We start from the raw sequence: 27,710 nt of genomic DNA on the forward strand, positions 1-27,710 counted from the left end.
AACTGAAGCATAGAGGTTATTAAGTATTTAAGTGCCTGTGACAGGGATTTGTATCTGTATTAGGTTTGTAAAGGGGGTGCTCTGAAATAACTTGCGACTTTGTAGCGTACCCCTAAATGCACCTCAATGACACCCAGGCATGAAATAGCAAGGCGACAAGACATGAGTGCCCCGTCTCATGTTTCAGGTAATTTTCCTGGTTGTGGGAACGATAGCTGGTTCTGTAACTAATTTATCAGTGCAGACGGACGACAAATCAAAGGTGACTTGCTGAGTTAATACCTTAAGACCGAGACCTCTGTCAAAAAGGAAGAGTCATAGTGTCTGTCATCATCATCCCCACAGACTGGAATAATTTGAATATATCTACTGATTTATGCTCCTGCAGTCAAATAATGTGCTGCTGTTCATCCTAAAGAGGGAAATGCAATAAACTCTGGCAATAACGAAAGTCATGTATGAGCATGTGTGAACAAGATAAATTGGTTTCTGGCAATGTAGTCAAACCTGTTACAGTCCTCCTCAATGCATAGTTTACAATAAATCAGGCAATGATTATTATTTATAATCAGCTTCAGCCACGTAGGACTAAAAGGTGCCGACTGAGGCAACTTTCTTGTCTCATTATTGCCCTCTTCCTTCCAGTCCAAGACGAGTTAGTGGTGTAGCTGTAAATGGATGAAAGCAAATCTTTAAGGAAATTAAATGTCTCATTCATAGTATTGTGAAACAGCATATAATAATTATTACTGGCACTGTGTGATAATGTGAGTTGATCTACCATAAGAAACGTAACACTTGAAATGAATCAATATCACTCGGTGGGTAATTCTGAAATTGATCTCTCATCATACCATGAACTCAATCTCCAGCTCTAATGTATTACACAAACACACTTGGAGTTTCACATGTATTTCATAATCTTATTTCATAATCGTATTTCTCAGGTGGAACCAGTCTGCCTACAATCTTATTTTAATCTTTATGACCCTTCTCATAGTGCTTTAATCCACTCAATGGCCGTGGTTATTCGGATGATTCTGTAACATCATTTGGACGTATGAAAACAGAAACAAAAGATCAAACTACTCATTTGTATACATATATGTACAGGAGCATTTAGAAATTCAACGTTACATCTTAGGCACATGTGGTAGAATCAAACAGGATGTACGCAATGCCAACTCAGGACTCACATGTCCCTCTTTGGGTCGATCAACAATAGAAAGGCAACGAATGAGAAAAGACAATGTATTGTAATATGGAACGGATTCATGTGCAAAATAAAAACTAAATAAGTGCATGATAGTTCATTATGTGTAAAATAACTCTCAAAAAGGAAAATCCTGAGTGAAACATAACAAAAAAAGTGTCCCAATCTTTCAAAAATGAAGAAAAGTGCAAAAAATGAAAAGCTAAATTTCAGTATTTTAACAGGGGCAAATGTTTAGTACCCTTCTCTCGTAGTCCTTCTTCACAGAAGACATTTTGACAACTTATTAAACACCTGTGCTTTGCCTATGACAAGTCTGCTGTAGTACAGGCCGTTTGTCTCACACAACAAATATTAAAACCAAAGAAATACTTAAAAACTATGTACCAATTCATTATGTATGCTACCAAGATATACTGTCTCCATTGATTACAAGGGGAACAAACTAAGTTAAACTAGTGTTAATTTAATTTCATCATTTCCTTATGCAACTCAAGTTTTTGGCAAAAGGTTTGGCAAGACAGCATCCGACTTAAATCCACTGACTGGCTGCTATTCCTTGAACACTGATGTAGTGCTGACACAATGAATGAATTCATCATTTGATGAGAAATTAATTACAATTCTGAAAAAAAAGAAGTTATTTTTCAGGTAAAAATACCAACTATTCCATATCATAGGTTGAATACATCAAGTGTTTTGGCTGCGAGTCAGACTGTAAACATCACTTTAAGCATGTGACTGACTCATTTGAACTGAAAAGTATTATTGACGTACTGAGAGAAGATAATGATTGGTTTCAACCCTACTCTGAACACACAAACTGTGACAATACTCCAAATGGGGACATCTGCACTGATGCGGTCCAAAGTAAGACACTTGCTTTACAGTTGAGAATTAAAGTGAGACACCAGCTGTTACATGTCATTCCCATGACTGGAGACATCGGACAGGATTGTTAAACCGTGCATTTATCAGAAAAAAAAGCACACATTAAGGTTTTTTAAAAGGCTCTACTTATTTCCCCAAAAATTCACTGCATTGAATTAATGTTGGACAATTTTGCATCGGAATGATTGTTGGAAGAAGAAAGAAATTCTACACTACGAAACACAGGAACGCAGAGATGATTGAAAAGGGACAGGAAGGCGCGAAGGAAGGCACAAGGTAGAAGCTGGTTCCCACAACTGGTCTTGGTTTAGTTTGTATTACCAAACCAGAGTTTGAAGCCACTGGAGTGTAAAGAGGAGATCTCATCTCAAGCCAGTGATGAGGGACAACTTCAACCTAAATCTAAAGAAAGCAGAGACTCAGATGACAGGAGGCTGGTTTTTCTCCCTACAGGTTCCCCCAGGTGTTTGGAGGCGGGAACTGGTCCACATCACCAGATTCATCATGACATTTGTCCCCCAGGTTAAATGTCAGCTTGTACCGCAAACGTACTTTCTCCTAAAACATAAAGAGAAAAAATATCAGTTTTCTAGTAAACAAAGAAAAAAAGTCTCAGTTTACATTCAGTGTTCATCACCAAATTGCAATTGGAGGGGGGGGGGGGGGGGGGGGCACAGCACCTTGTGAGGGTTAGCCAATAGCAGGATCTGTGTGATGGCGGATGGAGGCAGGATGGGATTAAAGGCTGAGAGCTCGGTGCTAGAGGGAGGCTGCAGCTTTACTTTCATCACCTAGGCACAGCCACACAAAAATCATTAACAAGAGATATGCACAAATAATACTTTAGTCAAAAGACATGGTTCCCACCAGATTTCCTTAAACCCACCTTTGGTACTGCTGCCTGAAAGCGGATGTTGGTAACAGGAATGGGGGCCGAGGACAGCATGGAGATGATCACCACCAGCACGTCAGACCGTGATGGAGGACAGTCACGGGCAAAGGTGAACAAAACACGGAGACTATGTTTGTCGAATACAGTCACTGGTAAATAACTGCCTGAAAAATATGTGCAAACACATGGGGAAAAACAAAACAGAACATGAAGCAGAGCAATAAAGAGAGAAACCGGCACATATGACCAGACCCAGCGTCACTGTTGGGCCTGGTGTTACTGCTCATGCTTACTGGGTTTGATTGCTTCCAGAGGCACCGTAATGTCAGAGAGAGAGATGTTTTCATAGGGGTCAGTAGCAGCTAATGAGCCTTTCTCAGCCGCTGCAAGACTCAGATTGGAGAGGAGGAGAACGTCAGGCTGCTCTGACTGGAGAGCCAATGTGGACCCTGGAGCAGGAGCGGGACCAGCCGAGGTGGTGGTTCCATTCGGAGCGGGTCTACAGCTGGCGTTGGACTTGGTCTGCATATCTCGTAAGGAGACTCTGGATCGAGGTTGGAGCTTATCCCTAGATGTTGAAGAACAGGAAACACAAGTTAGATGGATGAAAAAACATTTAAAATATAACCCATAACAAGTTTATTCAAGTGTATTCAGGGCTATGGTGCATCAGGCACAGAAATACTGACATCAATCAAACAACTTTAAAAAGGTTAACTTACCATTTGACCTGCTGGCTCTGTGGGGGTAAGGATTGTTGTAACAACGTCTTCCCCAACATGTCAAGCTCTTCCATGGGTTTAGGAGGTGCAGTGGGCCCCCCTGCTGGTGCAGCTTGTGGGGTTTGGACCACAGCTGGTTGCAGCACTGCAGCAGGAACGCATGCAGCAAACGATTCTGTGCCATCAGAGGACTGAGAGAACAAAAGCAGGGTTAAAATCTTCCTGTCAAAAAGTGTACAAAGAGATAGAGTTAATTGAAAAGCATCTCATGGCATACATTTTCTTGATGTTTTTTTTGTTTTGTTAATTTTACAAATAATGACTTTAATCTGAGCAGTAGAGTATTATCTTTCAAATTGCACCTGAAAATTGTTCTGAGAGTCGACGTTTTCCGTTACATTCAGTCCTAGGAAATAAGAGACAACGGTTAACTCACTTTTCTTCTAACTTCTGGTGTTTACAACATATTAAAAGTAAATGCCGTTCAAAACTCTTTCAAACAAATCCAAATTTTAAAATTGTAAGCAAGCCAAGAGTTGTGAAATGTTTCTAGTAAGGCTGTGTGTAGCTTTGGTGTGGTCTAACCAGATGTGGTGTGCTTCTGAGCATGCGGTTTCGACCAACAGGAGGGCCGCATACTGTGCTGACTCATCCGTTTTTTGCTAGTTGCAAAGTTAAGCTGAGTAATGTACCTTTGCGTTTACAAGCCAGAGGAGCTTTTTTGTGCTTACCTAGTGACATGAGCTCATCATCCAAGAGGCTGATGCCCATGTTCTGAGTCAGGGTCTGGAGGCTGGAGGGCTCTGGGTTGGAAGGTGTCGTGTTGGCTGATGCGTTAAGTCCCATCAAGTCGACCAGTGCTGAGCTACTGCTGCCTGTTTTGGATAAAGGATACACATCTGTGATCTTGTAGTCTACAAAGGTTTTTTTATCAAGCTTAGTACACTGATGAAAGCCACATCCCACACACATGCACCTACCTGGTTGTGAGGGCAAAGTTATGCCATCCTTTGACACGTCCTCTCCCTTAACCAGCTGCCTGTACAGGTTGATTACCTGAGTCAGGTTGTCATTGGCCTGTAGGATATCGGCTAGGAGCAGAAACAAGGCTGATTAGAAAGACCAATGTGGTTTTACGCTTTGAAAATGGCCTGATTCCATGAAATTTGTGTACGAAAAAAAATTACTTGATTAATAGCTTATTCTGCATTTTATAATATGACATACTGTCAAAGTCATGAGGTCAGCCACCTTACCTAAAGCATCGTCACTATCCTCTGTATCACTTGCTAATCGGAAGAGTGTAGGTCTCATTTTCTCACAGCGCTGGTAAAGATCCTGCGAACAGACATGTTAAAAACATTAAAACCACACCTGTAGTAAGTGGCATAAGCAGAATGACTAGACTGTAGCTGCAGATGATTTTAATGTGCTGAACTGTGCCAACCTTAATGAGACCCTGGTTGCTCTGGGAGCAACTCTCCTTGCTGTAACCCTCCAGCAACTGGCTCAGCAGGCTGACACTCTCCTTCACCTCCTGGATGGCGTTCAATCGCTTTGATACCTTCTCTACACGCTTTTGGTCCTTGAAAAAGTTCATCAAGGTGATGACAAGAGAGTCAGTATAATGTGCAATGGTAATAAAAGGCAATATTACAGTTCCGGACTATACCTATACAACATTTTACATAAACAATTCAACATTCGATCCCTCACTTTAATAATTTCTTACTGAAACTATAGCCTGGTGTTGGATCATACCTAGATCAAAACCGTGATTATTAATTGGATATTCAATTGTTAACATCTGTTGTCCACGTTGAAGTAGATTGAGACCATTACTCATGAAGTATTGAACACTATGATAATAAAATTAATGGTTGAAAAGGCCTCAACACAAATATTCGGGCGGATTAATGTTATCATATTCTGAAAACAACACCAATGACTCACCTCCTGGACCATTTCCTTAATGAGCTTGTTTGCTGCCCTTAGATCTTCTTGGTGAGTGCTATTCAATAAGCGAGACAGCATCTACAAAAACAGGATAGGACAAAAGAGGGAGGGGAAAGAACAGAGGAAGAAAACTTTGTAAACCGTTGGTTCCTTCAGGGTTGTCCCGGGAGTTAAACTTCCAAGAGAATTTGATGGGTACAGAACATTTTTTAAATATTTTTTTTTCAAACCACTGTTCAAATTGATGTGTGCTTCATCATGACCCATACCTTGGATTTCTCCTCATCCTCAAAGATGATATTGTTAGCTCTCGGTGGAGGGGGAGGGAGGGCCTTGTCATCAGGAAGCTCAGGATCCAGCTTGACAATGCCTGGAAGTGAGCAAGGACACCTATTAACCTCAAATGTAAACAGTTCGGCCAAGTCTAAGTCATCTGGATCACTTCTGACTCAGAGTCCTCTCCATGACCTAATACTGCCACTAGAACATTGTTCTTGACACTTCTTTTAGATAAATGTAAGCAAATTATTACAAGAGAGTTAGTTGCATTCTGTCAAAATGTGTCACAAACCAACACTCTACAGAAAAGGTACTCTACACAACACGTAGATCACAGTACATTCAACTAAGTATGACTAAGGGATCATGGTTGTGGCTCATTACCATAAAACGTAGAACTGACACATTACTGTTTGGTAATACAAGGAACATATCGGGAAACAAAAAAAACATTGTCAGTCAAATATGAGAACTAAAATAACACATTCATAAACCACCTTCTTCCTTTGGCATTTCCTGTTAGGGGTCACCACAGTGAAACCTCTATCTAGTTGGTAATCTGGTCCTCAACCTGATTACCAACCCCCCACCCCCCCCCCAAATAACTGCGCCCAATCGGCCAGCACTTTGGTGGTGGGAGGAAACCTGCAAAATGCAAACTCCACACAGAAAGTCCCTGAGTGGGGATGGAACGATGCTAACCAATCGTTGTATATCTTGTTAGTTTGTCGTGTTCTCTTCTTGGCCTGAAGCGCTCACCCTGTTTTTTCAGCATCCGATAGGCGTCTGCTATCTTGGTCTCATCCGGCATCCTCACTGTCCAGCTGTACACAATTTCTAACACCTTCTTCTTCACTGTCTCTGGAGCCCGGGCACCCAAATACTGCAGAAAAGAGGGAATTATTATTTTAATTGTTATTGTAAAATGTGTTTATGCTTGAACAACAACATAATAAATACACTGATGACTGGCCTACAGTGTTGTAATTTTTTTTAACCATTCCCATAAGGTTTTCCTCAGCACAAAGAACTGGTTCCACTGGCCCTTCAACATATAATTACATTTGCAGCCAAATGGGTATGTAAAAGACTGCGATCATTACCTTAGGTGACACCACTTTGATGAGCTCATTGAGAAAGCGAAACTTTCCCACCTCACTGTGAAATCTCTTTCCACAGTTCTTCATGCACGTCTCCAGAACCTAGGAATTATGTAATACTTTGTTTTTACATTTGTACAGACAAGTCTTTACAAAATAAAGTGGCTTCTAATGTGTCGTTCTGCAGACCGTTACACTTGTTAGCTTACCATAAGCGCTTGCATAGCCTCCCATTCTTGAGGAGACTGGATTTTATGGGCCAGAAGTCTGGTTGCAAGCTGGGGACTGATGAATAACAACATGTATTATTTTGTGAAGCGAAACACCCTTGGTATAAAAACGTGAATAGTCCGACATGTTTCATGTTGTGATGAAATATTCTGAAATGTATATGATGTTTTCTACAGAGCTATGTAAGCTGTGAAACTGGATTAAACCAAGTTGTTAGAATGTAGATCAACCACAGGAACAGTGCTGATTTGATTCTGCATTTTGTATATGATGAACAAGAAACTTTTACTCTGAAATGGTGTGATGCATTTATTATCATCTCACCCTTCTGGTTCATTGTTCAGCTGATCACAAAATCCCTTGATATTGTCCCAGTCAGTCTCCTTATTCAAAGGGTTGGTGGCCTCATCTGTGCAAAACGAAAATACATTAGGCTAAATTCTGTATCAGCAGTTTTAAAACACGAAACTGCTGCGTTGTGTGAAGTCTGTCAAACGTCTCGTGACGACTCACAGATTTTACAGCAGAAAAAATGTGAGTCAAGTCCTCCTCAACGCCTGTCCTCCCTTGCATAAAGCAAATAGTCAGAAGCTACAGCTGCTGACTTTTCTTTATGCAAACTATGAGTCATCTGGTTTGAAGCAGGTGACGAGAGTTGCTCGTGTTTGTGATAAATGGGTGGCTGAATCCTGTAAGGTTACCCGGTTAAATCAGACGTATATAATAATATGGCCATGGTTCCTGGTTGTGGGTTCGTTCAACTGGTCTTGGTCCTTGAGAAAACCGTCAGCAGCTAACTAGCTGATGTTAGCAATCAACTGGATGTTTTCTTAATTTAGCGTTAAATGTCATGTTTGTGTAACAACACTAACCTCTAGATGTCAACAGTAAACACATTACGAGCGCATCACAGCAAAGGTGTTAACGGTGACGATGGGAGTTTGTTCCTGATCGACAACTGCACTTTTCAATTTGATGACATTCGCTGTCTTGATTCTCAAACAATCTCTTCCCTGCGAAAAGAGCAACGGCCGACAGCAACGAATTTGAACTGGCAATATCTCCTTCTAGTCCCTAGAAAGCGTATCGGCTCTCGCTTTCCCTTCATACGTTAATTTGATTGTACCATATAACGACTTACTGATGCGAGACTGGAGGGTAGCCTCATCCGGAGGCGCTGCTGCCATTTTTCGGGAGTTCTAAAAAGTGGCACCTATCGCGTGATTTTGTAACATCTCGCGTGAGTAGCAGTTGGAGAAGCGGTCCTAGAGCTCCCCGCGAGGCCGCTAGGCGAAAAAACAACGTGTCGGGTGGCAGGCGTGTCGCCAACAGTCCGACCACTGCAACTGGGATGGCTTGGCTGCTTTAATCAACATCAATTGTTCGGAATGTATTTTTCACACTGTGTTTTATTTTTGTTTCCGCAAAAAAGGTTTCGCCATTAGCGCACGACTTGTTCATCCAGCGTTTTAACAGCCGTTGCAGTTACTGCAGCAACAAACGGGGTTGGTGGTCCACCTCGGCTTCGACTGAAACCGCATCATCGCCCCACACGGCCCTCAGAGCCAGCCGGCGCCCACCAAAGAGAAGCAGACCTGAGCTAGCAGCGGACTGACGGACCGCAGCGAGCTAGTTAGCCCAGTTGGCGACGTCAAGAACTTTGTTGGCTCCCGCTATGAACTCTGGGTATTAGCCGCGGTGTCTTTAGTTTAGTTGGAGGTTGTGGTCAAAGTACGTTACCACTTTACACGTTGTCCTCTGTCTGTATAACTCGGGACGGGATTTAAAGTCGGGGCATAATACATGTTGTAGTTGCAAAAGTTAGATAGCATCCAGCTGGCCATGCTAGTTTTCTTAACGTGACTCACTTGCTGTCAATGAATGTCTCGTTGGGCGTTGTCTGTCTGTCTGTCTGTCGCCCCATTCACTGAACTGATGGCTCGTTAGCGACAAAGGAACTCAAGAAACGGAACTATTTTAATTCACAGGAATATCAGTGACTTTCTGTGATACTCGCGTCATGGGGTCTCTGAAGGCGCTGCAGGAGTGGTGTCGGATACAGTGTGAGCACTACGACGAGGTGGAAGTAAAGGACATGTCAACGTCCTTTAGGGACGGGTTGGCGTTTTGTGCCATAATACACCGTTACAGACCAGAACTGATGTAAGTATCCCGAAATATATCGACGTAAAATTGATACCAACTGTATTAACATTGATTCAGCCAATTACAAATGAGAATACCGTGGTCCAACAGTCCAAAACTGTCTCCACGATACGTTGTTTTGAGGAGTGACTAGCGTACATAGTGTTTTTGAAGTTGTTTTCAGGTAGCTACTGTATTAATAGGTTTGTTAATCCCTTCAGGCTACAAATGCAGAACAAACTCAGTAGCTAGTCGGATCGTGAATTCATATTGCTCTAACTTAGATAAATAAGGGGGAAGTGTTTTAAGGACTTTATAAAAGGCTCCTGTTGAACAAGGGTACATTTTCTTTTCATTTTATAATACATTTTAGAAAGCTGTTCAATAAAAAAAAATGCATTAGCAAAACTGTCTATGATAGTATGTTTTAATGATGTGTGTGTTATCAGTCAAAAACACTCGAAATATGATTAAAGCACATTGTACAGTGAGAGGCCAGTGTGCTGTGATTAACTCAAGCTGACAAGCCATGGCCTTTCTGTAACAACACAACCCCTCCTCTCTGCATTTTACACTGACACACACACACACACACACACACACACACACACACACACACACACACACACACATTACAGAAGCCACCACAAAACACAACAACTAAAAAGGATTATCGGGATGAGGAAATCCACTTGTTTTGACCCCAAACTGAAAATGTCCTTACTTAATTAACTTACAGTTAATAAGTGAATTTGACCAGCCTTTGATCAAAGGCCTGAACATGCTGAAGTATGTTAAATGGTGAGGATCAGCCTTTCAGTACTTTGATGTTCAAAATAAGAGGGCTATCCTGTGTTTGTTACTAATATTGTATATCTTGTGTATCAAGACGGGCAAATAATTTGATTTGAAATGTTTCCGTTATTTGCAGTGTTACAGTAAATATAAACAGATACTACTTCATAATACATTGGACATGCATCTAGTCCTGTGTTGCATAATGTGCCTCAGTGGGAAGTGCACTCTATTGACAGCATTACATTGACGGTTTAACTCCTTGTAAAAGAAGTCAACGACCCTTGTTGTTGTAAGAAGATTGTGTAAAATCAGCCAGAAAATTACATGTTATGTCCCTCTTTTCTCCTTGTGGGGAAAATGTTGTGTGATGGAATGGCTTTAGACAAAAAGCATCTTGCTCATGCTGCTAACCTCTCAGGTGCTCAAGGCTTTTGTGAGCAAATTTGACTTCTTTGATGGTTGTAGAGCAAACATTTACTGGACCAGTCACTGAAGTGGAATATAGTCTATCTGCAGTAAAGCTGAAAGTAAGAGAGTGGACAAATCCTAAACACCCAGCTTTCAAGCTCTGCCTCTTCAATTTGTGATCCAGCATGTCTCCCTGTTCAGCCCTCTGTCGAGCGGCCCAACGGGAACTCGCTCTGATCCAGACAGACAGTTCGTCAGGCTAATCTGCAGCTGAGACCTCCGCCTGTCAAACTGGATTTAGCTCTAATACTGGGCCTTCCCTTTGTATTGTGACTCTCCCTGCACTCTGAAGCCAATGTATTCTCCTCAAAATACAACACACTGATGCAGAGGAGTGACAATACTTAGTGCACCAAATGGTCTCATCTCAATTTCAGCCGAGATTAATTGTCCCTCTACCCACTGGAGAGGGAGTAGACATGGCTGTGAGTAATCATCCATGTCCTATAAAACCAAAGTGATTGCAACAGTGAGGTCAAAATTGCAATTAAATTAAATGTGTTGACATATGCACGATGATATCACGCCATGCACTTAGTTTTTTATCTACTCTGTTGAAATTATTTTCCATAATGCACTTGTTTTGTCTAATCTACTCTTCTTTTAAAACTGCTGATTATTATTGATATATGTGTAAGCTTCATTTATGATTGTCCTCATTGACATCTCCCAATCCTGTATGCTGCAGCACAAGCGTTCCTGAATGACTGAACCAGATTTACCCGATATACTGGTTTACCCTGGTTTTGATCATGTGGATTTTAAATGCCTGATACACAAATGCAGCTCCTCAGTCTTCTTTCCCAAAATAAACCTTGGAGCGAGACTGTTAGTCACAGTGGATTAGGTTTACAATTCAGATCAAATACTTCACTTCATTCATGTCAGTATCGGCTGGCACTGTCTTTTCTGCGAGTGTGAAAAAAATGCTAAAGATCTGATATATTGGACTTGTGTGGTAATTCTCTTGATATTAGAGCTGCTGCTCAGTGTTTGTGACCATGATAACTAGATTAGATAGAACAGAGGTCACTTGTGTAGCTCCAACACGGAGCTCATTCACAGGGTTTTTCCTTCTTGAGAGTTCCACATGGTCTCCATAAACTCTCACCAGGGTCATGGTGTTTTTTCCTGCCACACTGTTGTCCTACTAATACACTCAGGTCAACTTACATTTACTGATGCACACAACCACACTTTCATCCCAGAACACCTCAGAGATTTTCCAGTTTTACTGCAGGATGTTTACTTTCCTTTGTTCATCGCCCCTGGCATTTCAAAGCAGAGCCTTGTAATTATATGCCCATCACTCCTGTTTGGTGTTGGAGTTCTTTCCTTTTGAAATGGAACATCAGGCATCGTTTGTGTGGTTTGGGACAAGTTGTCAACTTTGTAGTCTTTGTAGTCTGGAAACTTAACTGCCCACCAATACTTCATGTCATGCTGTCAAACAAATAATAGCTTGTTGATGGTTCATAACATAAGCGGAAATAGGTCAGGGAACTTGATACCGTACCATCCTATATCAGCATGGCTGTTTACTTTTTTATGGTCTTCTGCTGTACAAGAGTGCTGACAAAGGAGATACCATGATGGACAGTTGTTGCAGGCAACATATCTGTACACTGACTACATGCATACACAGCCATATCTCAAATGTTTAGAATGTTCTGTCTTGTCATTTCAGTGACTTTGGCTCGCTGTCTAAAGAGAATGTGTACGAGAACAACCGACTGGTGAGTCAATTTTACCACTGTATGTTTTGGGGTTTCAACACTCCCATGATCTTGTGTTAATTTAATTAATTTGCTCTAGAAGGGAGGGTGGAATCACCTGTCTGGTTTCAGGCACTGCACGTGCTTCATTCAGCCATAACAGTACTAATCCTGCGTGCAGTCACGTTGGGTGGGACTTCAGAGTATTTGACTGTCTGTAAGAGCAGTGTTACTTAATCTGGATGGAGCTTGAACAGGGAAACGCGGAAGAAAGCCAGAGCATTCAATGTCCTAAAAATTCTTAACATAAGCCTGTGTAGAGATGACGTAAAGAGGATTTTAGGTGCAGAAGTGCTGAATTTGCAGCTTATAAGTCTGGTGGTTAGGAACTAGTAAATAACTCATTTTATATTAAATTTCCCTCATTGAGTTTTTCCACACTGTCTGTAAGCAGAACATTGAGGGAGTCTCCTCATTTCTAGTCTGAGCTAAGCTTTGGCAGCTCTGTCTGGGAAAGTGAGGCAGCTGGAGGTAGTATGAGGAAAACATGCGGTGTATTGCTTTCATTATAAATAAACAAAGTTGTTGACTGAATCCATTAATGGTAAAAACACTCAAAGCACCTCAGTCAGATATTTACTATTAAGGAGCCAGATGTGAGATCCTTAAATGTCTTAATGGTTTTCTCTATTTTAGGATTACTTTTCTAATAGCCCTTTCATATATGAGCTATATATACAGTGCAGGATCAACTTAAAAAGTATCCCATGTTTGACCCTGTGTTCAGAGATTCATTTGCACGCGGTACTGCTTACTGTTCAATCGCATAAAGTTACATTATGTATATAATAAGGTTACTGCAAGTGTCAGTTTCCGTTCTCTACACTTGCTCACATAGCCCGGATAGCCCATATTTAGGTTAAATCTAGGTCTGGGGAGGTTTATGAAGGCAGATCAGGCGACCCAGATTGCGTTGCTTGTTTGACGTTCTTCACTGTGTCATACTTGAAGGAGCGTCACTCACAGGCACATCTTGATTTGAAATGATTGCAAATACCCAGATTCTATGGCTTTGCCTGTGTTTAGCATTTGGTGGCTGTATTATTTCAGTGGTGTGTAACTGCCAACGATTGTATCGCTTGTGTTATGTAACTTTACCCCCCTCTCATTTCCTTTGTGGAATTTTTCATTAGACCGATGATTATCCTCAAAAAACAAAAATGACTGATGTTTTGGCAGCAGTTAGATTACTCAGGTCATCCAGTGTGTGCTGGTTGGTGGCAAGCATGTTTCTTTTTTACACACATGGAACAAAGACATTATTCTGTCCTCAGTTTCTGCATATTTAAATTGAGACACAACACAACTGGATAGATACCCAGATTAAGCGTTTAGTTTAAGAGAAACATTTTAATGGCAAGCAGTAACTCGTCTTGCTGAACAACAACTTTCTGTGGTATCAAGCAATGCAGATTGTGTTAGTTTGATTTGCAGAGGTTTGAAATATCAGTCCCTAAGCTTTCTCCTGCCACCCCAGCACAACAAAGGTAAATGGAACTTTGTTTAAGCTCAAAGCATTGAAGTGTTATATTTGAAACTCTACAGCATTGTGTCTTTCCATAAACATTTGACCAGTTACTGAGGGTGATCCACCTACCTCACTTGAAACAGTTTCTATTGCCTTTATGCCATAGAAATAGTCCCAAAACACTGAGGGAAATCAGAGCAAAAAGCCACAATGAGTTGAAATATGAAGTAATCAAGGTTTGTTGAGTTGTGCTTAGTCAGTTTTGTTTCCTCCTACAGCAAGTTAGTTCACAGATCACTGTATTTGGCTATACTTGGCAGTAATAATGATGATTATTATGTATTGTATGCATGCATTTAAACACACTGCGTACTGTTTCTTTTAATAATCTACCTCCCTCGTCTGTCTTTGCTTGGTCGTAGGCCTTTGACGTGGCAGAGACACAGCTGGGGATCCCCGCCCTGTTGGACCCAGAAGACATGGTGTCCATGAAAGTGCCTGACCGTCTCAGCATCATCACATACGTCTCCCAGTACTACAACTTCTTCAACAACAAGTCTCAAGGTGGGGACATTCTATTCATTTGGATTTCACTTTGAGCACTGTGCATGTAAAAGACATATCATGTTACAATTTTGACCATATATTTCACAGATAATATTAATTTGATGATTTTGCCTCATGGAAAATCTGCATTTAGTGTGTTTCTTTTTCAATCCCATGAGCCACAAAAACTATCCAAACTCTGCACATCTTGAGATGGAATAACTTGTATAATTATTGTTTGCAACAACAACGTATATCATTTTATTATCATCATTAACTGATGACTTCTTTTTTTGCAGCAAACCCCCCTTGCATGAAAAGGATGAGTTCTGTTGATCATAATGAGCAAGCTCAGAAGAGGCCATCGACACCTTTGGAAGACAAAATGGCTGAGTCTGAGGTAAGAACAAGACTTAGCACCAGGAGAAACAGGAATTACCCTGTGCATGTCTCAATATTGACTTTTTTTCTTTAATCTAGGACATGCATACCTTTTTAAAATCTGCATCACTGAACTACATTATGTCTGCATGATACTCTTCTGGAGCTGCATGTTAACACGCTCTATTATTTGAGTAATATTCTTTATGTTGTCCTTTGAAGGTCCTTATAACACTTAAACCGCAGACACATATGTGTATTTTGAATTCTGCATGTGCTATTTGGGGATATTAAATAGTAATAATATCTGTACAATACAAATCCCATCCTGCCATTGCAGTACAACAATCTCAACATAAGAATTTTATAATTACTACTTCCTTGTGTGGGCGTTGTATTACACAGTAGAAGAAAAGCTAAGCAGCCGAGGTAGAGTAAGTCGACAAAGATAGCCTCTGTATCCTGTCTTTCTTTTCTTTCGCATACCTTCAACTTCTTTCCTACATCGCCATATTTCCATGTACTGGCAACCTTCCCACCCCCCTTCTTCAGATGGAAATCCATTCCACTCCCTTCTCTTCCTCCTCTTCTTCCTCATCCCATCTGATCCCCCCTCCACTCTGTGGTCCTGAGCCTAGGCAGTAGGATGTGGGTGGGGGTGAGCTAGGAGGTAAAAACAAAACAGTTGGGTCCTTTAAGTCTTTTTTTCAATACTAACAGTAGCACTATCCTAACACCGTGTGCCAAGTTTTGCAATGCGCTGCTGCTAACCCCCTTTTACTTAACACAAAATAATAAGTAAATAAAAAATGTAAAAACAATAAATCTGTCCTAAACCTCTATATATCTTCAAAACGTGACTCCCAGAACCATTAACCCAAGCTGTTTGGATTGTGTTACTAATATAAACTTACAAATTACACATATTTTTCTATTAATCAAAATATGTTTTAACCTGAAAAAGAAGTATGCAGTTCAACCACATGCATCAATGAGCAGTAGTTGCCACTTCTAATTGAGCAGATTTAGCTAGCTAAACAAAATGAAAAGTCCACATCCTCAAATCCTGACTCATGTTTGATCTCCCCGTCGACCATTACTCTCCATCTTCCCCGCTTCCCCTGACATCTCCCCTCTCCCTGTGAACAACGTCCTGGTTGCTTGCACTAGCCGAGCCAGTCTGCGCAGACGGGTGTAGAAGTGGTTGCAGCAGTCAAGCGCAGCACACTCAGCAGCACCTGTGCCGCCTGCCAGAAACATGTCCACCTGGTGCAGAGATTTCTGGTGGATGGCAAGCTCTATCATCGCAACTGCTTCAGGTGAGCTGTGTGTGTGTGTGTGTGTGTGTGTGTGTGTGTGTGTGTGTGTGTTAGATACTTGGCAACACTTGTAGTTACTGAGATTGTAAATACATTTCTTGGCTTTAGCTGAAAAAATGCCAGCCTTAAATAGCGTCAAACACTGGATTGGATTTCATGAAAGGAATATAACTTAAACAGGAATAAATTAGTTAATGAGTTATTATTTTGACACATTTGTGCTCATGCTAATAATTTGTAGTAACTGAATATCTCAACAATCTTTATGCGAGTTAAAGATCTTATTGTCTTCCTGTGTCATTGTTGTCTCAGGTGCACAGAGTGTCACAGCACTCTGCTTCCTGGATCCTACAAATTAGGAAACAACTCCGGGGCCTTGGTCTGTACACATCACCTTGCAAGGCATGCTTTAGCCAATCAGAATGGCCGGCTAGATTTTAGTAAGAAACCAGTGGTAGGTCAGTCTGCCAGGATTGGTCGCAGCACAATTCCTCACACCTCGCCCTCCGAGAAGGACCGGGCAAAGACTCCTCCTCCAGTAAGCCAAACAAATGAAACTGACATGCCTACTAATGACTGTGCCACAGTCACTGCTGTTACAACAAATGCAGCAGACTCTTTGGAAAAGGCAAAAGTGATGGATGGCAGTGGAGAGGAAGAGGGGATACCTCGTCCTTCTTCTCCTCCCAACCCTTTTGATGAGAGCGATGAAGAAGAGGTGGAGAGAGAGGAAGATACTAAAACACCAGCCAAAACGATCAATGGGGACCTCCCTTCTACGCCGATCAGTCATAATGAAGGTGCCAGTCGACCAGTACCGGCACCTCGCCGGGTCTCTGAACCCACCCCTCCTCCTCGCCCTGCCCCTCGGGTTCGGTTACCCCGTACGGCAGATGGCCTTTCAGTTGGTGCGTGCTCAGTGCAGAATATAAATGATTATAGATAATGCATAAGAGGATCTGTCGATATTCATCCTCACATTTTTCTTGAAATCACAGGTGAATACCAGAAGCCTCCGATTCCTCCCAAACCTCGAGAAAGATCACGGTCTCCTGGAAGGTAGCTAACTTTTCCATCCATTACCACCATTTCTTTGACCTTAAATATATCTTCATTGTCTTTCTCTGTCTCAGTTTTGAATTACATCTTGTTATAGAATGTACTTGCTTGACCCTCCATGCTTCAATGTTTCCTTATTTTGTTTCTTCCCCTCTGTGACCCCTCATCCCTATTTGTGCATCTCACTGTCCAGCCTGTCAAGTGGCACCCATAAACCCAAAGACCCACCTTGGCTTGCCCTGGTCCAATCAGACCCCAAGAAGAAGAAAGCCCCTCCCCCTCCTCCGGCAGGACTGGCAACCCGTCCCAATACAGGCTCTCTGTACTCTCTCAAAGGGGAGGGCTCCAGACCCAGCACACCCCCTGCACCCGCCAACCCATTCGAGGATGATGAAGATGATGATGAAGATGATAATGGCGAGGTAGCGGAAGAAGAGGGCAGCGGAGAAAGTGCAATTCCACCCACAGTTGTGGCTAGTCACCCATGGTACAGCATCACTCAGGCAGCTGATGCAACAGGTGCAGACACTCCCCCTAGTGGGGGAAGCTCGTCCCGCTCTGCAAGCCCCGGCCCCGTGAGCAAGAAACGGCTGGCACCTCCTGCTCCACAGCCACTTACAGGTCACCACGGTCAGTTTGGTCAGCAACTGTGCTCCCTTTGTGTTTATTTACCTAGCCATTTGTCATTTTCTACAGAAATGAAATGCAAAGACAACACTATACATTTAATTTGAGTTCCATTTATCATCATCTAACCTCACCAGCTAGTCTGTACTATGTGGAGATGTAAAATGACCCTTTAGGTGGTACTGTAGAAATGTATAAGTTTGTGGAGAACATGCTGTTGTTCGTGTTACAGTTCCTTACACTGTATGTTAATGAAGAGCAGCGTTGGAAAACCACTCATTTTTTGCAGTATTTCTGCTTCATGCAAATGTGTTCACATCATGTAAGAAGTTTGGCTAATTTCAAACCATCTAACAGTTTATTGATCAAATGTAAATAGACAAATTAAGGTAAACATGAATAAAGCTTAATTTAATATTTAGTTCAGTCACCTTGGATTGCAGCAAGTGATATGCATGCTTTATTGGATTGTGGTGATATGATTGATTTATCTTGTCAAAAAAACATTCTTTAATCTGGATCAGATTCCTTATCCTCACCATAGTCTGTTCACTGTCGGTGCCGCTTCATTTTCCTCACCGAGATGTCCTCATGTTAGACACAAATGCTTAATGTCACACCTACCAAGAGCTTGTTAACCGTATAATTCTCTTTTTTACATTTCGTAACTATGAGACAAAATGCACCTTTTAACATTGATGTACAATTTAGAAATGTTAAGGGCTCTAAATCCTAAAGTTCTCATTCTTGTCAGCTTCACATTTAAATTGTACGTTGGCACTTCTTCAGCACAGTTGAACTGGAACAATGAGGTTGGAGTAAAAAAAGAGACGGGGTGGGATGTTTTATAAAGATGTTCATTGTTTTTTGTTCTTTTCCCCATTCCCTCTATATTTCTCTGTCTCAACTTCTTTGATTCCTGTTTAATTTCTGTTCTTTGGTTTTTATTAAACCATCCTTCCTCTTTAGTTCTCTCTCACTCTCAGCCCTCCTCTTGCTCTCCCTCTCCAGCTCTCAGCACAGAGAGTCTGTCCTTTGGCTCGGACCACAGCTCCTCCCGTCCCCATTTGACTGGCAGTGCCAGCAGCGACCAGGAACACGCCTTCACCAAAAGTGTCTCAGAGCCTTCCATCTGTTCACCGTGCGACTCTACGCCGTCTCCTTCATCCTCCTCGACCGAGCGTCTGCCTCATTCTTCTCTAAGCCCCGACCCTTCTCCCATGCCATCAAATGCCAGCTCAGCTCCAGCTACCCCACAGCCCAGTCGCAGCTTTGGGACCAAAGGGACCCTAGACCCTCCACCACGACCCCCAACAACCCCCAGTCCATTAGCCTTAGGAGCCACCCAAACACACAATAAGGTAATAGGTCCACCTCCAAATATAGTGAGCGAAAGCAATACACTTTGCACAATATATTCCAGCTTTATCTCTCTTCTCATTTTAGCGGATCTGTAAAGAGAACCCGTTCAACAGGAAAGCTTCTCCCTCCCCTGCTAAATCCAAAACCAAACCACCAAAAGGCCCTCGTCCTGCCAGACCCCCGGCCCCTGGACATGGCTTCCCTCTTATCAAACGCAAGGTAGAAAACCAAAGACAACATATACTCTATACTTTGTCATAAGAAAAGAAATATAGAAAATTCATGAAGAGGTTCTCAATTGATTCACCTTGTCCAAACATCCACCTAGGTGCAATCAGACCAGTACATCCCAGTAGAGGACATCCATGGGGAGATGGGTCAGCTGGAGAAGCAGCTGGATGAGCTGGAGCAGAAGGGAGTGCAGCTGGAGAAGAAGCTGAGAGACAACCCTAACGGTAACACATCGCATTTTTAGTTAAATCAGTTGAAGGCCAGTTACATGTTGGAAACGATGTCCCCACATGCCGTGCATGAAAGTTAGGTTCCCTATATTAAAGAAATGTAAAACTACTAAAATAACGGTGCGGCTTAAATAGCTCACAAAAGTATTATAAAAAACAAATGATCTCCTCTAGAAAAAGAGGGGGATGGCAATATCCCTATATATATTTTACTTGAAAGAACTACATGATAATATAAAATGTGCCCATATATCTCTGCGTTCCTCTTTTCTGTTTCCAGATGAGGATGAGGAGCACCTGTTGGTGGACTGGTTTACTCTCATCCATGAGAAACATCTTTTAGTACGACGAGAAGCTGAGCTTGTCTACACGTACGTATGAGACGCCAGCAAGGGGCAAATGACAGAATCAATGCTGATTAGTTGTTTTTACTTCACTTAAAAGCACAGTGTGTAACATTTAGGTGAATTTGTTGGCAGAAACTGAATATAATATTTAGAACTTTGTTTTCATTAGTGAATAATCACATGAAACTAAGAATGGTTGTGTTTTCTCTAGCTTAAAAGAGCCATTTATATCTAGTAGGGAGCGGGTCCTCTTCCATGTATGCCGCCAGCTTGCACAGCCATGTTTCAATGCAGCCCAGAACGGAAAAACCCAACACTGGCTATAGCGAGAGCCTTTCTGTTGTGTGTTTACTGAAGATAAGGGATAGATACCAAAACCCAGTATTAGACAGTGCTAAATAATAAAAGGCCGGAGTATTGATAAGCTCTGGCGTCACTGGTACTTTTGTATAATTTATGATCATGCTGCAGCTTTCCCTCGGCTCTCTGTGTCGGAGCTGAGCTCCTCCAACTACACAAATGCACACAAACAAAGTAAACCAGGTGAAGTGAAGATTACTTGATTTGAAGATAACTTTGCTTGTCACTGTTATGTTCGCAGTACTTAATCCACCGTCGCTATGTTTACACAAACACAGCACGCACAATCGGCCAACAGCTTCTTCTTTTTTTTTACCAACAAGCTAAAACGGAAGCTGTCTGTTTGTTCTTTTACACTTCTATGCTGACGAAGACAAAGCAGGGCAGAGGACAGAGGAAACGTTAACTTTTATTGACATTTTAGATTTGCTTCCAGTGAGTTATTAATTACTTTATATCGTGACTTTGCTGTTGTAAATATAACTGTTGCTGCAATAGAAACAATATTTAGTTTGATTTAAAATATAAATAAATTATAATCCTTTTGGGAATTTATTAGTTTTTAAAAGCAATTTTAAAAACAACCATCTAGTCATGAAGAAGAATAGAATATTGATTTGAGTACCTCATAGTTGCACTAAAGTCCTAAAGATAACTATCCCTCCCTTAAAGCCTTTGTAGTTCTCTGACACGTTTGGAAGCGGAGGTGAGCGAGGTTATCTAGTTGGTTTCGATCTGCAACTCACCACTGGATACCACTAAATGTTACACACTGTTCCTTCAATGTGCTCCTTCACATCTCTGTTAGCTGGGTAATAGTTGGTCAGAGAAGTGTAAAAGTATAGTATTAAATTGAAGGTCACCAGTGTGTAAATGAATGCTCACTGCAGGGCGAAGCAGCAGAACCTGGAAGAGAGACAAGCTGACGTGGAGTATGAGCTGAGGTGTCTTCTCAACAAACCAGGTGTGTTTTGCCCCATCATGCTAAGAAAACGTAGTCAAATCCAGTGTCTGCCCTGTATGTATTTGTGTGTAATGCTTGACTCATGTTACAAAGCAAATTACGGCCACCCACACTTAAGCTGCATATCCACACACATATTATACTTAAGAAAAAAAAAAACATCCTTCTCCAGAGAAAGACTGGACGGAGGAGGACAAGAGTCGGGACCAGGAGTTAATGGCTGAGCTGGTTACCATTATTGAACAGCGCAATCAAATCGTTAACAACATGGACCAGGACAGGCAGAGGTAATCAATGCCAATTATTAACTGTGTTTCACTGCAGGAACCCCACAGTGTTTTTCCATCAGTAATATTCTGCAATCTAACAGTCATTCTGTCACAGGGAAGAAGAGGAGGATAAACTTATGGAAGCCATGCTGAAGAAAAAAGGTAGGATTTAGAGAAAGCTCCATTTGTAGTTGGTTAAAGATAAGACCATTAATTTAACATGAACAGTATGTATTTGTGGCGTCTTCCGCTTTCGTAATGCTCTTACTTTCTCAATGTTTCTGTTTTCAAAAACTATGTTAATCTTTGTATTTTTTGTCATATTGCCATCCTCATCAGACTTTCATAAGGAGCCGGACGTTGACCAGCAGAAGAAAAAAGGGGCAAAGTTCAAACCCATAAAGGTGCTCAAGCGGCTGAGCCATAAAGGAGAACCAGGCAAGAGCCACAGCCCCCGCAAGGAGAAAACACCATAGCAAGAACGCATTCTCCTCCGAGAGGATATGAGACGGTTTTAAGAAGACTGGCGGCCTGTGTCCACACAACGCCCTTTCTTTACTTTTTTTTTTTTCAATGGTTTTCAATGAGGAGAGAGCGTATGAGGCCACCGCAGCATCTTTCTTTCTGAGCGCTCCAGTGTTTTTGTGCGACCGCTCCGAAAGCTTCAACTTGAAAACCTCTGAACTTTTCAGAAAAGCGCTGGGGACGTCACTGTAGTAAATGGAGAGGAAGCTTGTTTTGGCCATGTCTGGCTATCCTGAGCTTTATATTTCAGACACTCACTGTTTGTAAGCTCTCTGACCTTTCAATTGAGTGAATTGTTGTATGTTGCTTCACTATCCTTGCATTGCAGAGCATTTGTATCCTGTAGGTCTCTGTCAAGGTTCAACAAAGGTGTGACGCGACAGTTCACTTTGAATGAGGTCGGTTGGATGCAAGTTGATCCCTGATATCTATGAGTTTATAACATGTTTTTAATCTGTTCGTGTGTCTTCTGCTCCCTGTTTCCAAAGGTTAGTAGCTGGTTATCTGAGAGGGTTTCATGTCAGGTCTGGTTTCAGCCTGTGGTACATGTGAAAGTAAAACAAAAAAATTAAGATGAGCTCTGCTTTAAATTCAGAAAACTACTCTTGAAATGCTTGATCGACCTAAGCTCTTCTAGCTGCTCGGTTATGATTGTCTTTGGGTTCCTACATTTAAATTTTTTTCCGCGATGGTGTCTTTTTTGTAATGTAAATCGTCTAAGTTATGGATGACCGTAGAAACTGTGTGTGTGTGGGTGGGTGTGGATGTGTGTGAGAGAGAGAGACTGGAAACAAAGTGGGAGATGAAAAAATTGAAAAACGCGTTAAAGTGCAGATGTCAGAAGGTTTATCAATATTAAAGGTCACACTTGCAATAATGAGTACTAGAAAAGGGCAGATATACAGTATTTTAACAACTGCAGCGAAGCATCAGCTTATATCAGTTTTAACCATCGGGGAAACCCTGAATATATAATCATTAATTTATATTTTACTATGCCTTTCTGTGTGTTTCCATGTTTTGCCTTAAAGTGTTAATATTGTTTGTACGAGTGCCATTTATTTAATTGCATATGTGGATAAGTATCATTTGTTCGTATGTCAGTATGTTTACTTTTTCTGTTCCTGTTTGGTCAGTTCGACTGTCCTCCATTTTAAATGGTAATCTCTGTTGTCTGTGTTTCTGCTCTGTGCCTGTCTTAATGTCCAGCTGAAACCAAGGGCTTCTGTAGTGCCACATTTCTGTCAGCTATACGTTGTCCTAAAGCAGGATTATGAAACGAAATGTACACTGCAAGACAGTGGATTAAAATAACTTAATACAAGCCGTTTGTGTTTCTTGCAAATCAAATGCTTTCACAGCCTGACATCACAGTTTTGTCTTCATATTGTTTTATATAACTGCTTGTATAGTTGTAGCACAGTTAGCTGTAACCTCTTTGCTGTTTTTGCACTCATTACATCACACTCAAATCTGAATTTGAAGTTGTGTTGTTTTCCACCTGATTTCCAGTAAGTAACTTTTAAATGTTCAGTCGGTGCCGGTGAGTCTTCTCTCCCTCATCTCTTTTAACTCCATCTTTTCTGTGTTCTGCTCTGCTGTCTCCCATTTCCTCTCAGATGTGATTGCATTGTTCTCGGGACTGCGGGCCTTGTCCAACACCTGCAGTTCTCGAATCCTCTATTATTGGAGTCATGACACAGCACAGGTTTAAGTGCAACTGCACTTTCAAAGAGACTTAATACTATTATTTGTGTCTGATATCTGAATCTAAATGCTCAAATACAGCCTGGCATTATGCCAGTTCAATGATCTAGACTAAGTACAGACTTAATATGAGCCATTATGTAAACCATTGCTTGATTACCTGGGATATCTGAGTGTTGATGATGTTGAGGTACTGCTTTTCCTGACCCAGAGAAGACATATCTGCCAGAAACTGTCTTCTCTCTTGTATCTCATCCAGTACTACAAAAGAGACAAACAAGTTAATATTAGACTTGTTCAAGGGGCACTGGATATATTTAGTCAAGCAAAGTAGCACGGTGCCAAATTTATGTTACGCTTATATTAATAGACACTGCTTAACTTAATCAAAATGTGTATACTTCTTTTCAGGTTGTAATGGGACATGCCACATGTACATTGTCTGTGTCTGTGCAGGAAGCCTCACCTTCCTGATACCGGTCTTTCTGCTCCGCCACCTCTGGGTTCAGACATGCAGGAACATTTCGGTAAGCTTTTGGCTCCTCTTCTCCCGTTGCCAATATATTCTGAAGCCTCATCTTCTCTTTCTCTAAGTCTCCTAGGAAAGTGAAACAGGAAGAAAAAAAAACACAAGTTACAAGGAGCAATTGTTTTCAATGTAGGTCTGTCAAAACACATGAATGAATACCGAACACACTTAAGGGACCAGGATGGAACTTTTCTCTGACGTAGCTGTTTCCAGAGCGACAAGCTTCAGCGGTGCGTCTCTGAGGCTTGCAGAGCAGACTTTTTTGGACAGATTTAGTAGTTTTAGGCTTAGTGGGGGAAGCTGATGATGTGGGGTCAGCGGTCAGTGGTAAAGCTGCTCCGTCTTAGGAGAAAAGTAAAACAATATATATATATATGTATATATATATATATATATATATATATATATATATATATATATATATATATATATATATATATATATACTGCATGCCATGTCACACTACAACATTTTGTTATACTAAATGTTTCAGAAAATACCAGAGCACCCATATATAATCATATTATATTTTAATCACAATATATCTGGATTTTTAGCAATGTCATGTTGAGTTTTGCAATAACAGTATGTGGCAAACCCTTTATCCCATTAAAATATTGTTACTGCTGTATATCATGCAATATTATCACACAATGTATTACCACATTGCATTCCTCAACATCTCAACCAAAGTGCTCAAACTTACTCTTAAGACATTCATTGATTTGTTTTCTCTGGAGGTTGGTAAATCTTGATTGCTGCATCATTGCTGAGCTCCAGGAGAGATAATGATTAATATTTCAAAACACTAACCGACACAAAACGTGTACACACACATTTGTATGTACCTGGAAATACACACACAACACAGCAACTCCCAAATTGTATGTTTGTTTCCCAGTTACACCTAACAGTTAACAGGTCACACTAAAATAGCAACAAGTGCATCATCTCACATCTCAGCATATCCTGGGTTTCCTTGCTGTACTGTGGGGCTCTGGGCTGGTTCCATAGTCCTCTGCCATCTTTACTCTGTGAGGAGGCCTCCATCTGCAAACACAGTCACACAAAAAGACATCAGTATTCTCTCAGGCTTAATATAGCTTTATCTCTGTTATTCACTTCAATTGCAACGAGTTCTGAGTAAACACTTACTTAGAAAACACCGTGAGCTAATTCCGGTCGTTTCGACTCCAAGTTATACAGCAGCGTATTTCAGTTGCTATAGCAACCGAGTAGCCACTTCCGGGAGCCCCTCGCACACTTGTGTCCGTTACGTTACACGTTGGGCGATTGCACGTACCACACATGCGCTGTAAAAACCATCGACGCAGCTTGTAATGCGTGAACTTTGTTGAAGATCATCTTTGTTGATACTTCCAACGTATAAAAGTGAATATGCACCGGCCATGGTTGCACATTATGAACCAGATAAACTACTTCCGGTTCTCGTAGCGGCAGCGATTAAACCCCTATTGTTTTTGGGGGGTCCACACAATTTCTAACCATATCATATTAATTTAAAGAGCTACATGAAATCATTGGAGGGAGAATATATGTAAAGTTATTATTCATCAACGATTTTGGATCCAGGAAATGTAAATTTAAGTAAGTTTTTCTTATTTTGAAATACCACTTTGAATGATTTATTGAATACAAATTACAAATACAACAAACATTTCATAAACAATAGTATAGTATAGTTTGACGTAAAAGTATAATTGAAAACTATCAGTATGCCATCAAAATTGATAAGTTGGTCATTAATATGCCATCGTATAGTAGTGTGTCATGAAAATGGCATAGAAATGTCATAGTACAATCAAATGAATAATATAGTATTTCATAAAAAAATATTAAATTAAGAAATGCCATAAACATGACAGTAAAGTATGTCTTAACAGTTATAACATTATATATATATTAAGTATATAGAATAAGTAATAGTATAGTAAGCCCTGAACAATGTCATAGTATATCCTAAAAAGTAATGCTATATGTCTAAATAATTTCATATATATATGATAAAAGAATATCTCTGTCTGTAATTTGATTGTTTTTTGTTGTACATACTGTACTGTTATAAATTTATTTTTTCAAGAAACTATACTATGACTTTTTCATTCGTTTTTTGGACTTTTTTAGAACTTTTTACGACGACACCAGGGCCAGACTTTACCGGCCAGGTAGATCACTGCCTGGTGATGCTCCAAACAAAAAGGGCCCCACAGCTATAGAATTCTCATGATTTAAGATATGAAAGATTTTGTAAACTAAATGCATTAATAATACAACTGTAATGTCTTCACTTTACAAATGTTCATTTTCCCCACAGGGATCATTATACATATCACATTACTCAGCCCAAAGGGAGTATCAAAAGAAAGATTAAAAGAGTTTGCGTATGGAAAGGAGGTGGTCACATTAAAATAGAACAGACATTTATTTTACAGAAAAGAGATCCAAGTCCCTCATCTTATTGTGGGAGGCTCTGTTTGCAAACAATCTCAATTCTTTTCATGTTTTATGTCATGTTGTTCAAATAATTTTATAAACATTTAGGGTATATATTTGTTTGGTATTCATAAAATAATACTAAATTGCATAGTATATGTCTACATAAAGCACACGTTCTTCCTCCTTTACTTTATCAAACTCCTCCTAGACTAATTTATCAGATCAACATCTTTCTGATAATATCATAGTCACACATTAGTCTCAGGCTTTGAACGTGAACACAAACAAACAAATAAACTATGGATGAACTTGTGTAATTTGTTAAAGGCCATAAAGAGGCTGCAGCCACACTTTTCCGCCTGCATAGTGGAGGTCTTGTGTAGTATTCACTCTGAGGGAGTCTTTATCAGTGGTGGGCTTGTCATCAGGGACCAGCAGCAGTCAGGAGACCATTATCTGTGAGAAGACAGCAGCCTGTCTCTGCCCCATGTCAACAGATAAACAGCAGCAAGAATATAATCACCTTTCACACACAGGTCTTCTCAGAAGTCAGAACCATATGTCCTCTCTGGGAAGACAGAGACCAAAATGTATGTGTGCGGAGTGAGTTAAAACTAATAGAAGTATTGGCACAACAATGGGAATGAGGTTTTAATGGCTAGTTGGTGTGTTTGTTTACGAGCTACCTGCTCATCTGTTTACCACTATTCACTAATATTTGTTTGTATCATGTTTGGAGGTTGAATGTCTAAGAAACTATGAAATGAAATATCATAGACAATTCTACTGAGATCTATTTGTGGTGGAACATAATATCTATTCAAGCATTTTATTATAATCGGTTCATACACCATATTAC

General features: G+C 40.8%; 3 protein-coding genes across 7 annotated transcripts; 1 reads left to right on the forward strand and 2 right to left on the reverse strand.

Annotated features, from left to right (window-relative positions):
* Nucleotides 1-1,237: 1,237 nt before the first annotated feature.
* Nucleotides 1,238-8,522, reverse strand: LOC117731800 (ADP-ribosylation factor-binding protein GGA1-like). Of its 2 annotated transcripts, XM_034534231.1 has the most exons (18): nt 8,426-8,478; nt 8,157-8,297; nt 7,609-7,693; nt 7,263-7,338; nt 7,057-7,155; nt 6,713-6,836; nt 5,944-6,044; nt 5,672-5,752; nt 5,166-5,303; nt 4,975-5,056; nt 4,699-4,809; nt 4,450-4,593; nt 4,081-4,124; nt 3,719-3,909; nt 3,290-3,564; nt 2,991-3,160; nt 2,785-2,895; nt 1,238-2,662 (listed from the first exon to the last, which is right to left on the reverse strand). In XM_034534231.1, exons 2-18 carry the CDS (start codon nt 8,179-8,181, stop codon nt 2,552-2,554), a joined length of 1,968 nt encoding a protein of 655 aa, XP_034390122.1. In that variant the 5' UTR covers nt 8,182-8,297; nt 8,426-8,478; the 3' UTR covers nt 1,238-2,551. The 2 variants fall into 2 exon arrangements, with proteins under 2 accessions (XP_034390122.1, XP_034390113.1); XM_034534222.1 differs by lacking the exon at nt 8,157-8,297 and having other exon boundaries at nt 8,426-8,522.
* Nucleotides 8,523-8,548: 26 nt separating this feature from the next.
* Nucleotides 8,549-23,482, forward strand: micall1a (MICAL-like 1a). Of its 3 annotated transcripts, XM_034534198.1 has the most exons (17): nt 8,550-9,015; nt 9,273-9,447; nt 12,383-12,431; nt 14,361-14,502; nt 14,784-14,884; nt 16,036-16,184; nt 16,497-17,092; nt 17,183-17,243; nt 17,437-17,873; nt 18,840-19,231; nt 19,317-19,451; nt 19,561-19,687; nt 19,974-20,064; nt 21,291-21,364; nt 21,537-21,651; nt 21,749-21,795; nt 21,973-23,482. In XM_034534198.1, exons 2-17 carry the CDS (start codon nt 9,305-9,307, stop codon nt 22,107-22,109), a joined length of 2,796 nt encoding a protein of 931 aa, XP_034390089.1. In that variant the 5' UTR covers nt 8,550-9,015; nt 9,273-9,304; the 3' UTR covers nt 22,110-23,482. The 3 variants fall into 3 exon arrangements, with proteins under 3 accessions (XP_034390099.1, XP_034390089.1, XP_034390081.1); XM_034534208.1 differs by having other exon boundaries at nt 8,549-9,447; nt 18,882-19,231; XM_034534190.1 differs by having other exon boundaries at nt 8,550-9,447.
* On the reverse strand, nt 15,268-25,793 carry c1h22orf23 (chromosome 1 C22orf23 homolog). 2 transcript variants are annotated; one of them, XM_034534257.1, is made up of 7 exons: nt 25,550-25,793; nt 25,351-25,444; nt 25,101-25,163; nt 24,563-24,736; nt 24,332-24,463; nt 24,026-24,126; nt 15,268-15,528 (listed from the first exon to the last, which is right to left on the reverse strand). In XM_034534257.1, the coding sequence occupies exons 2-7, from the start codon at nt 25,442-25,444 to the stop codon at nt 15,460-15,462; spliced, it is 633 nt and encodes a 210-aa protein (XP_034390148.1). In that variant the 5' UTR covers nt 25,550-25,793; the 3' UTR covers nt 15,268-15,459. The 2 variants fall into 2 exon arrangements, with proteins under 2 accessions (XP_034390148.1, XP_034390139.1); XM_034534248.1 differs by lacking the exon at nt 15,268-15,528 and adding an exon at nt 22,851-23,838 and having other exon boundaries at nt 25,550-25,790.
* Between the last annotated feature and the right edge of the window lie 1,917 nt (nt 25,794-27,710).

Source organism: Cyclopterus lumpus, chromosome 1 (genome assembly GCF_009769545.1).
Source record: "Cyclopterus lumpus isolate fCycLum1 chromosome 1, fCycLum1.pri, whole genome shotgun sequence".
Lineage (NCBI taxonomy): Eukaryota > Metazoa > Chordata > Actinopteri > Perciformes > Cyclopteridae > Cyclopterus > Cyclopterus lumpus.

Bases quoted from the DNA above. Each gene is read 5' to 3' on its own strand.
- LOC117731800 (XM_034534222.1), bottom strand. From the start codon at position 8,471: ATGGCAGCAGCGCCTCCGGATGAGGCTACCCTCCAGTCTCGCATCA. The intron at 5,753-5,943 runs GTATGGGTCATG...CTGTTTTTGTAG, and splicing joins AGGATGAGGAGAAATCCAAG to ATGCTGTCTCGCTTATTGAA. The intron at 4,594-4,698 runs GTAGGTGCATGT...TATCCAAAACAG, and splicing joins AACTTTGCCCTCACAACCAG to GCAGCAGTAGCTCAGCACTG.
- micall1a (XM_034534190.1), top strand. From the start codon at position 9,305: ATGGGGTCTCTGAAGGCGCTGCAGGAGTGGTGTCGGATACAGTGTGAG. The intron at 19,688-19,973 runs GTAACACATCGC...TTCTGTTTCCAG, and splicing joins GCTGAGAGACAACCCTAACG to ATGAGGATGAGGAGCACCTG. The intron at 20,065-21,290 runs GTACGTATGAGA...TGCTCACTGCAG, and splicing joins GAAGCTGAGCTTGTCTACAC to GGCGAAGCAGCAGAACCTGG.
- c1h22orf23 (XM_034534248.1), bottom strand. From the start codon at position 25,444: ATGGAGGCCTCCTCACAGAGTAAAGATGGCAGAGGACTATGGAACCAG. The intron at 24,737-25,100 runs GTAAGTTTGAGC...TTTTCTCCTAAG, and splicing joins AATCAATGAATGTCTTAAGA to ACGGAGCAGCTTTACCACTG. The intron at 23,839-24,025 runs GTAATCAAGCAA...CTCCAATAATAG, and splicing joins TCAACACTCAGATATCCCAG to AGGATTCGAGAACTGCAGGT.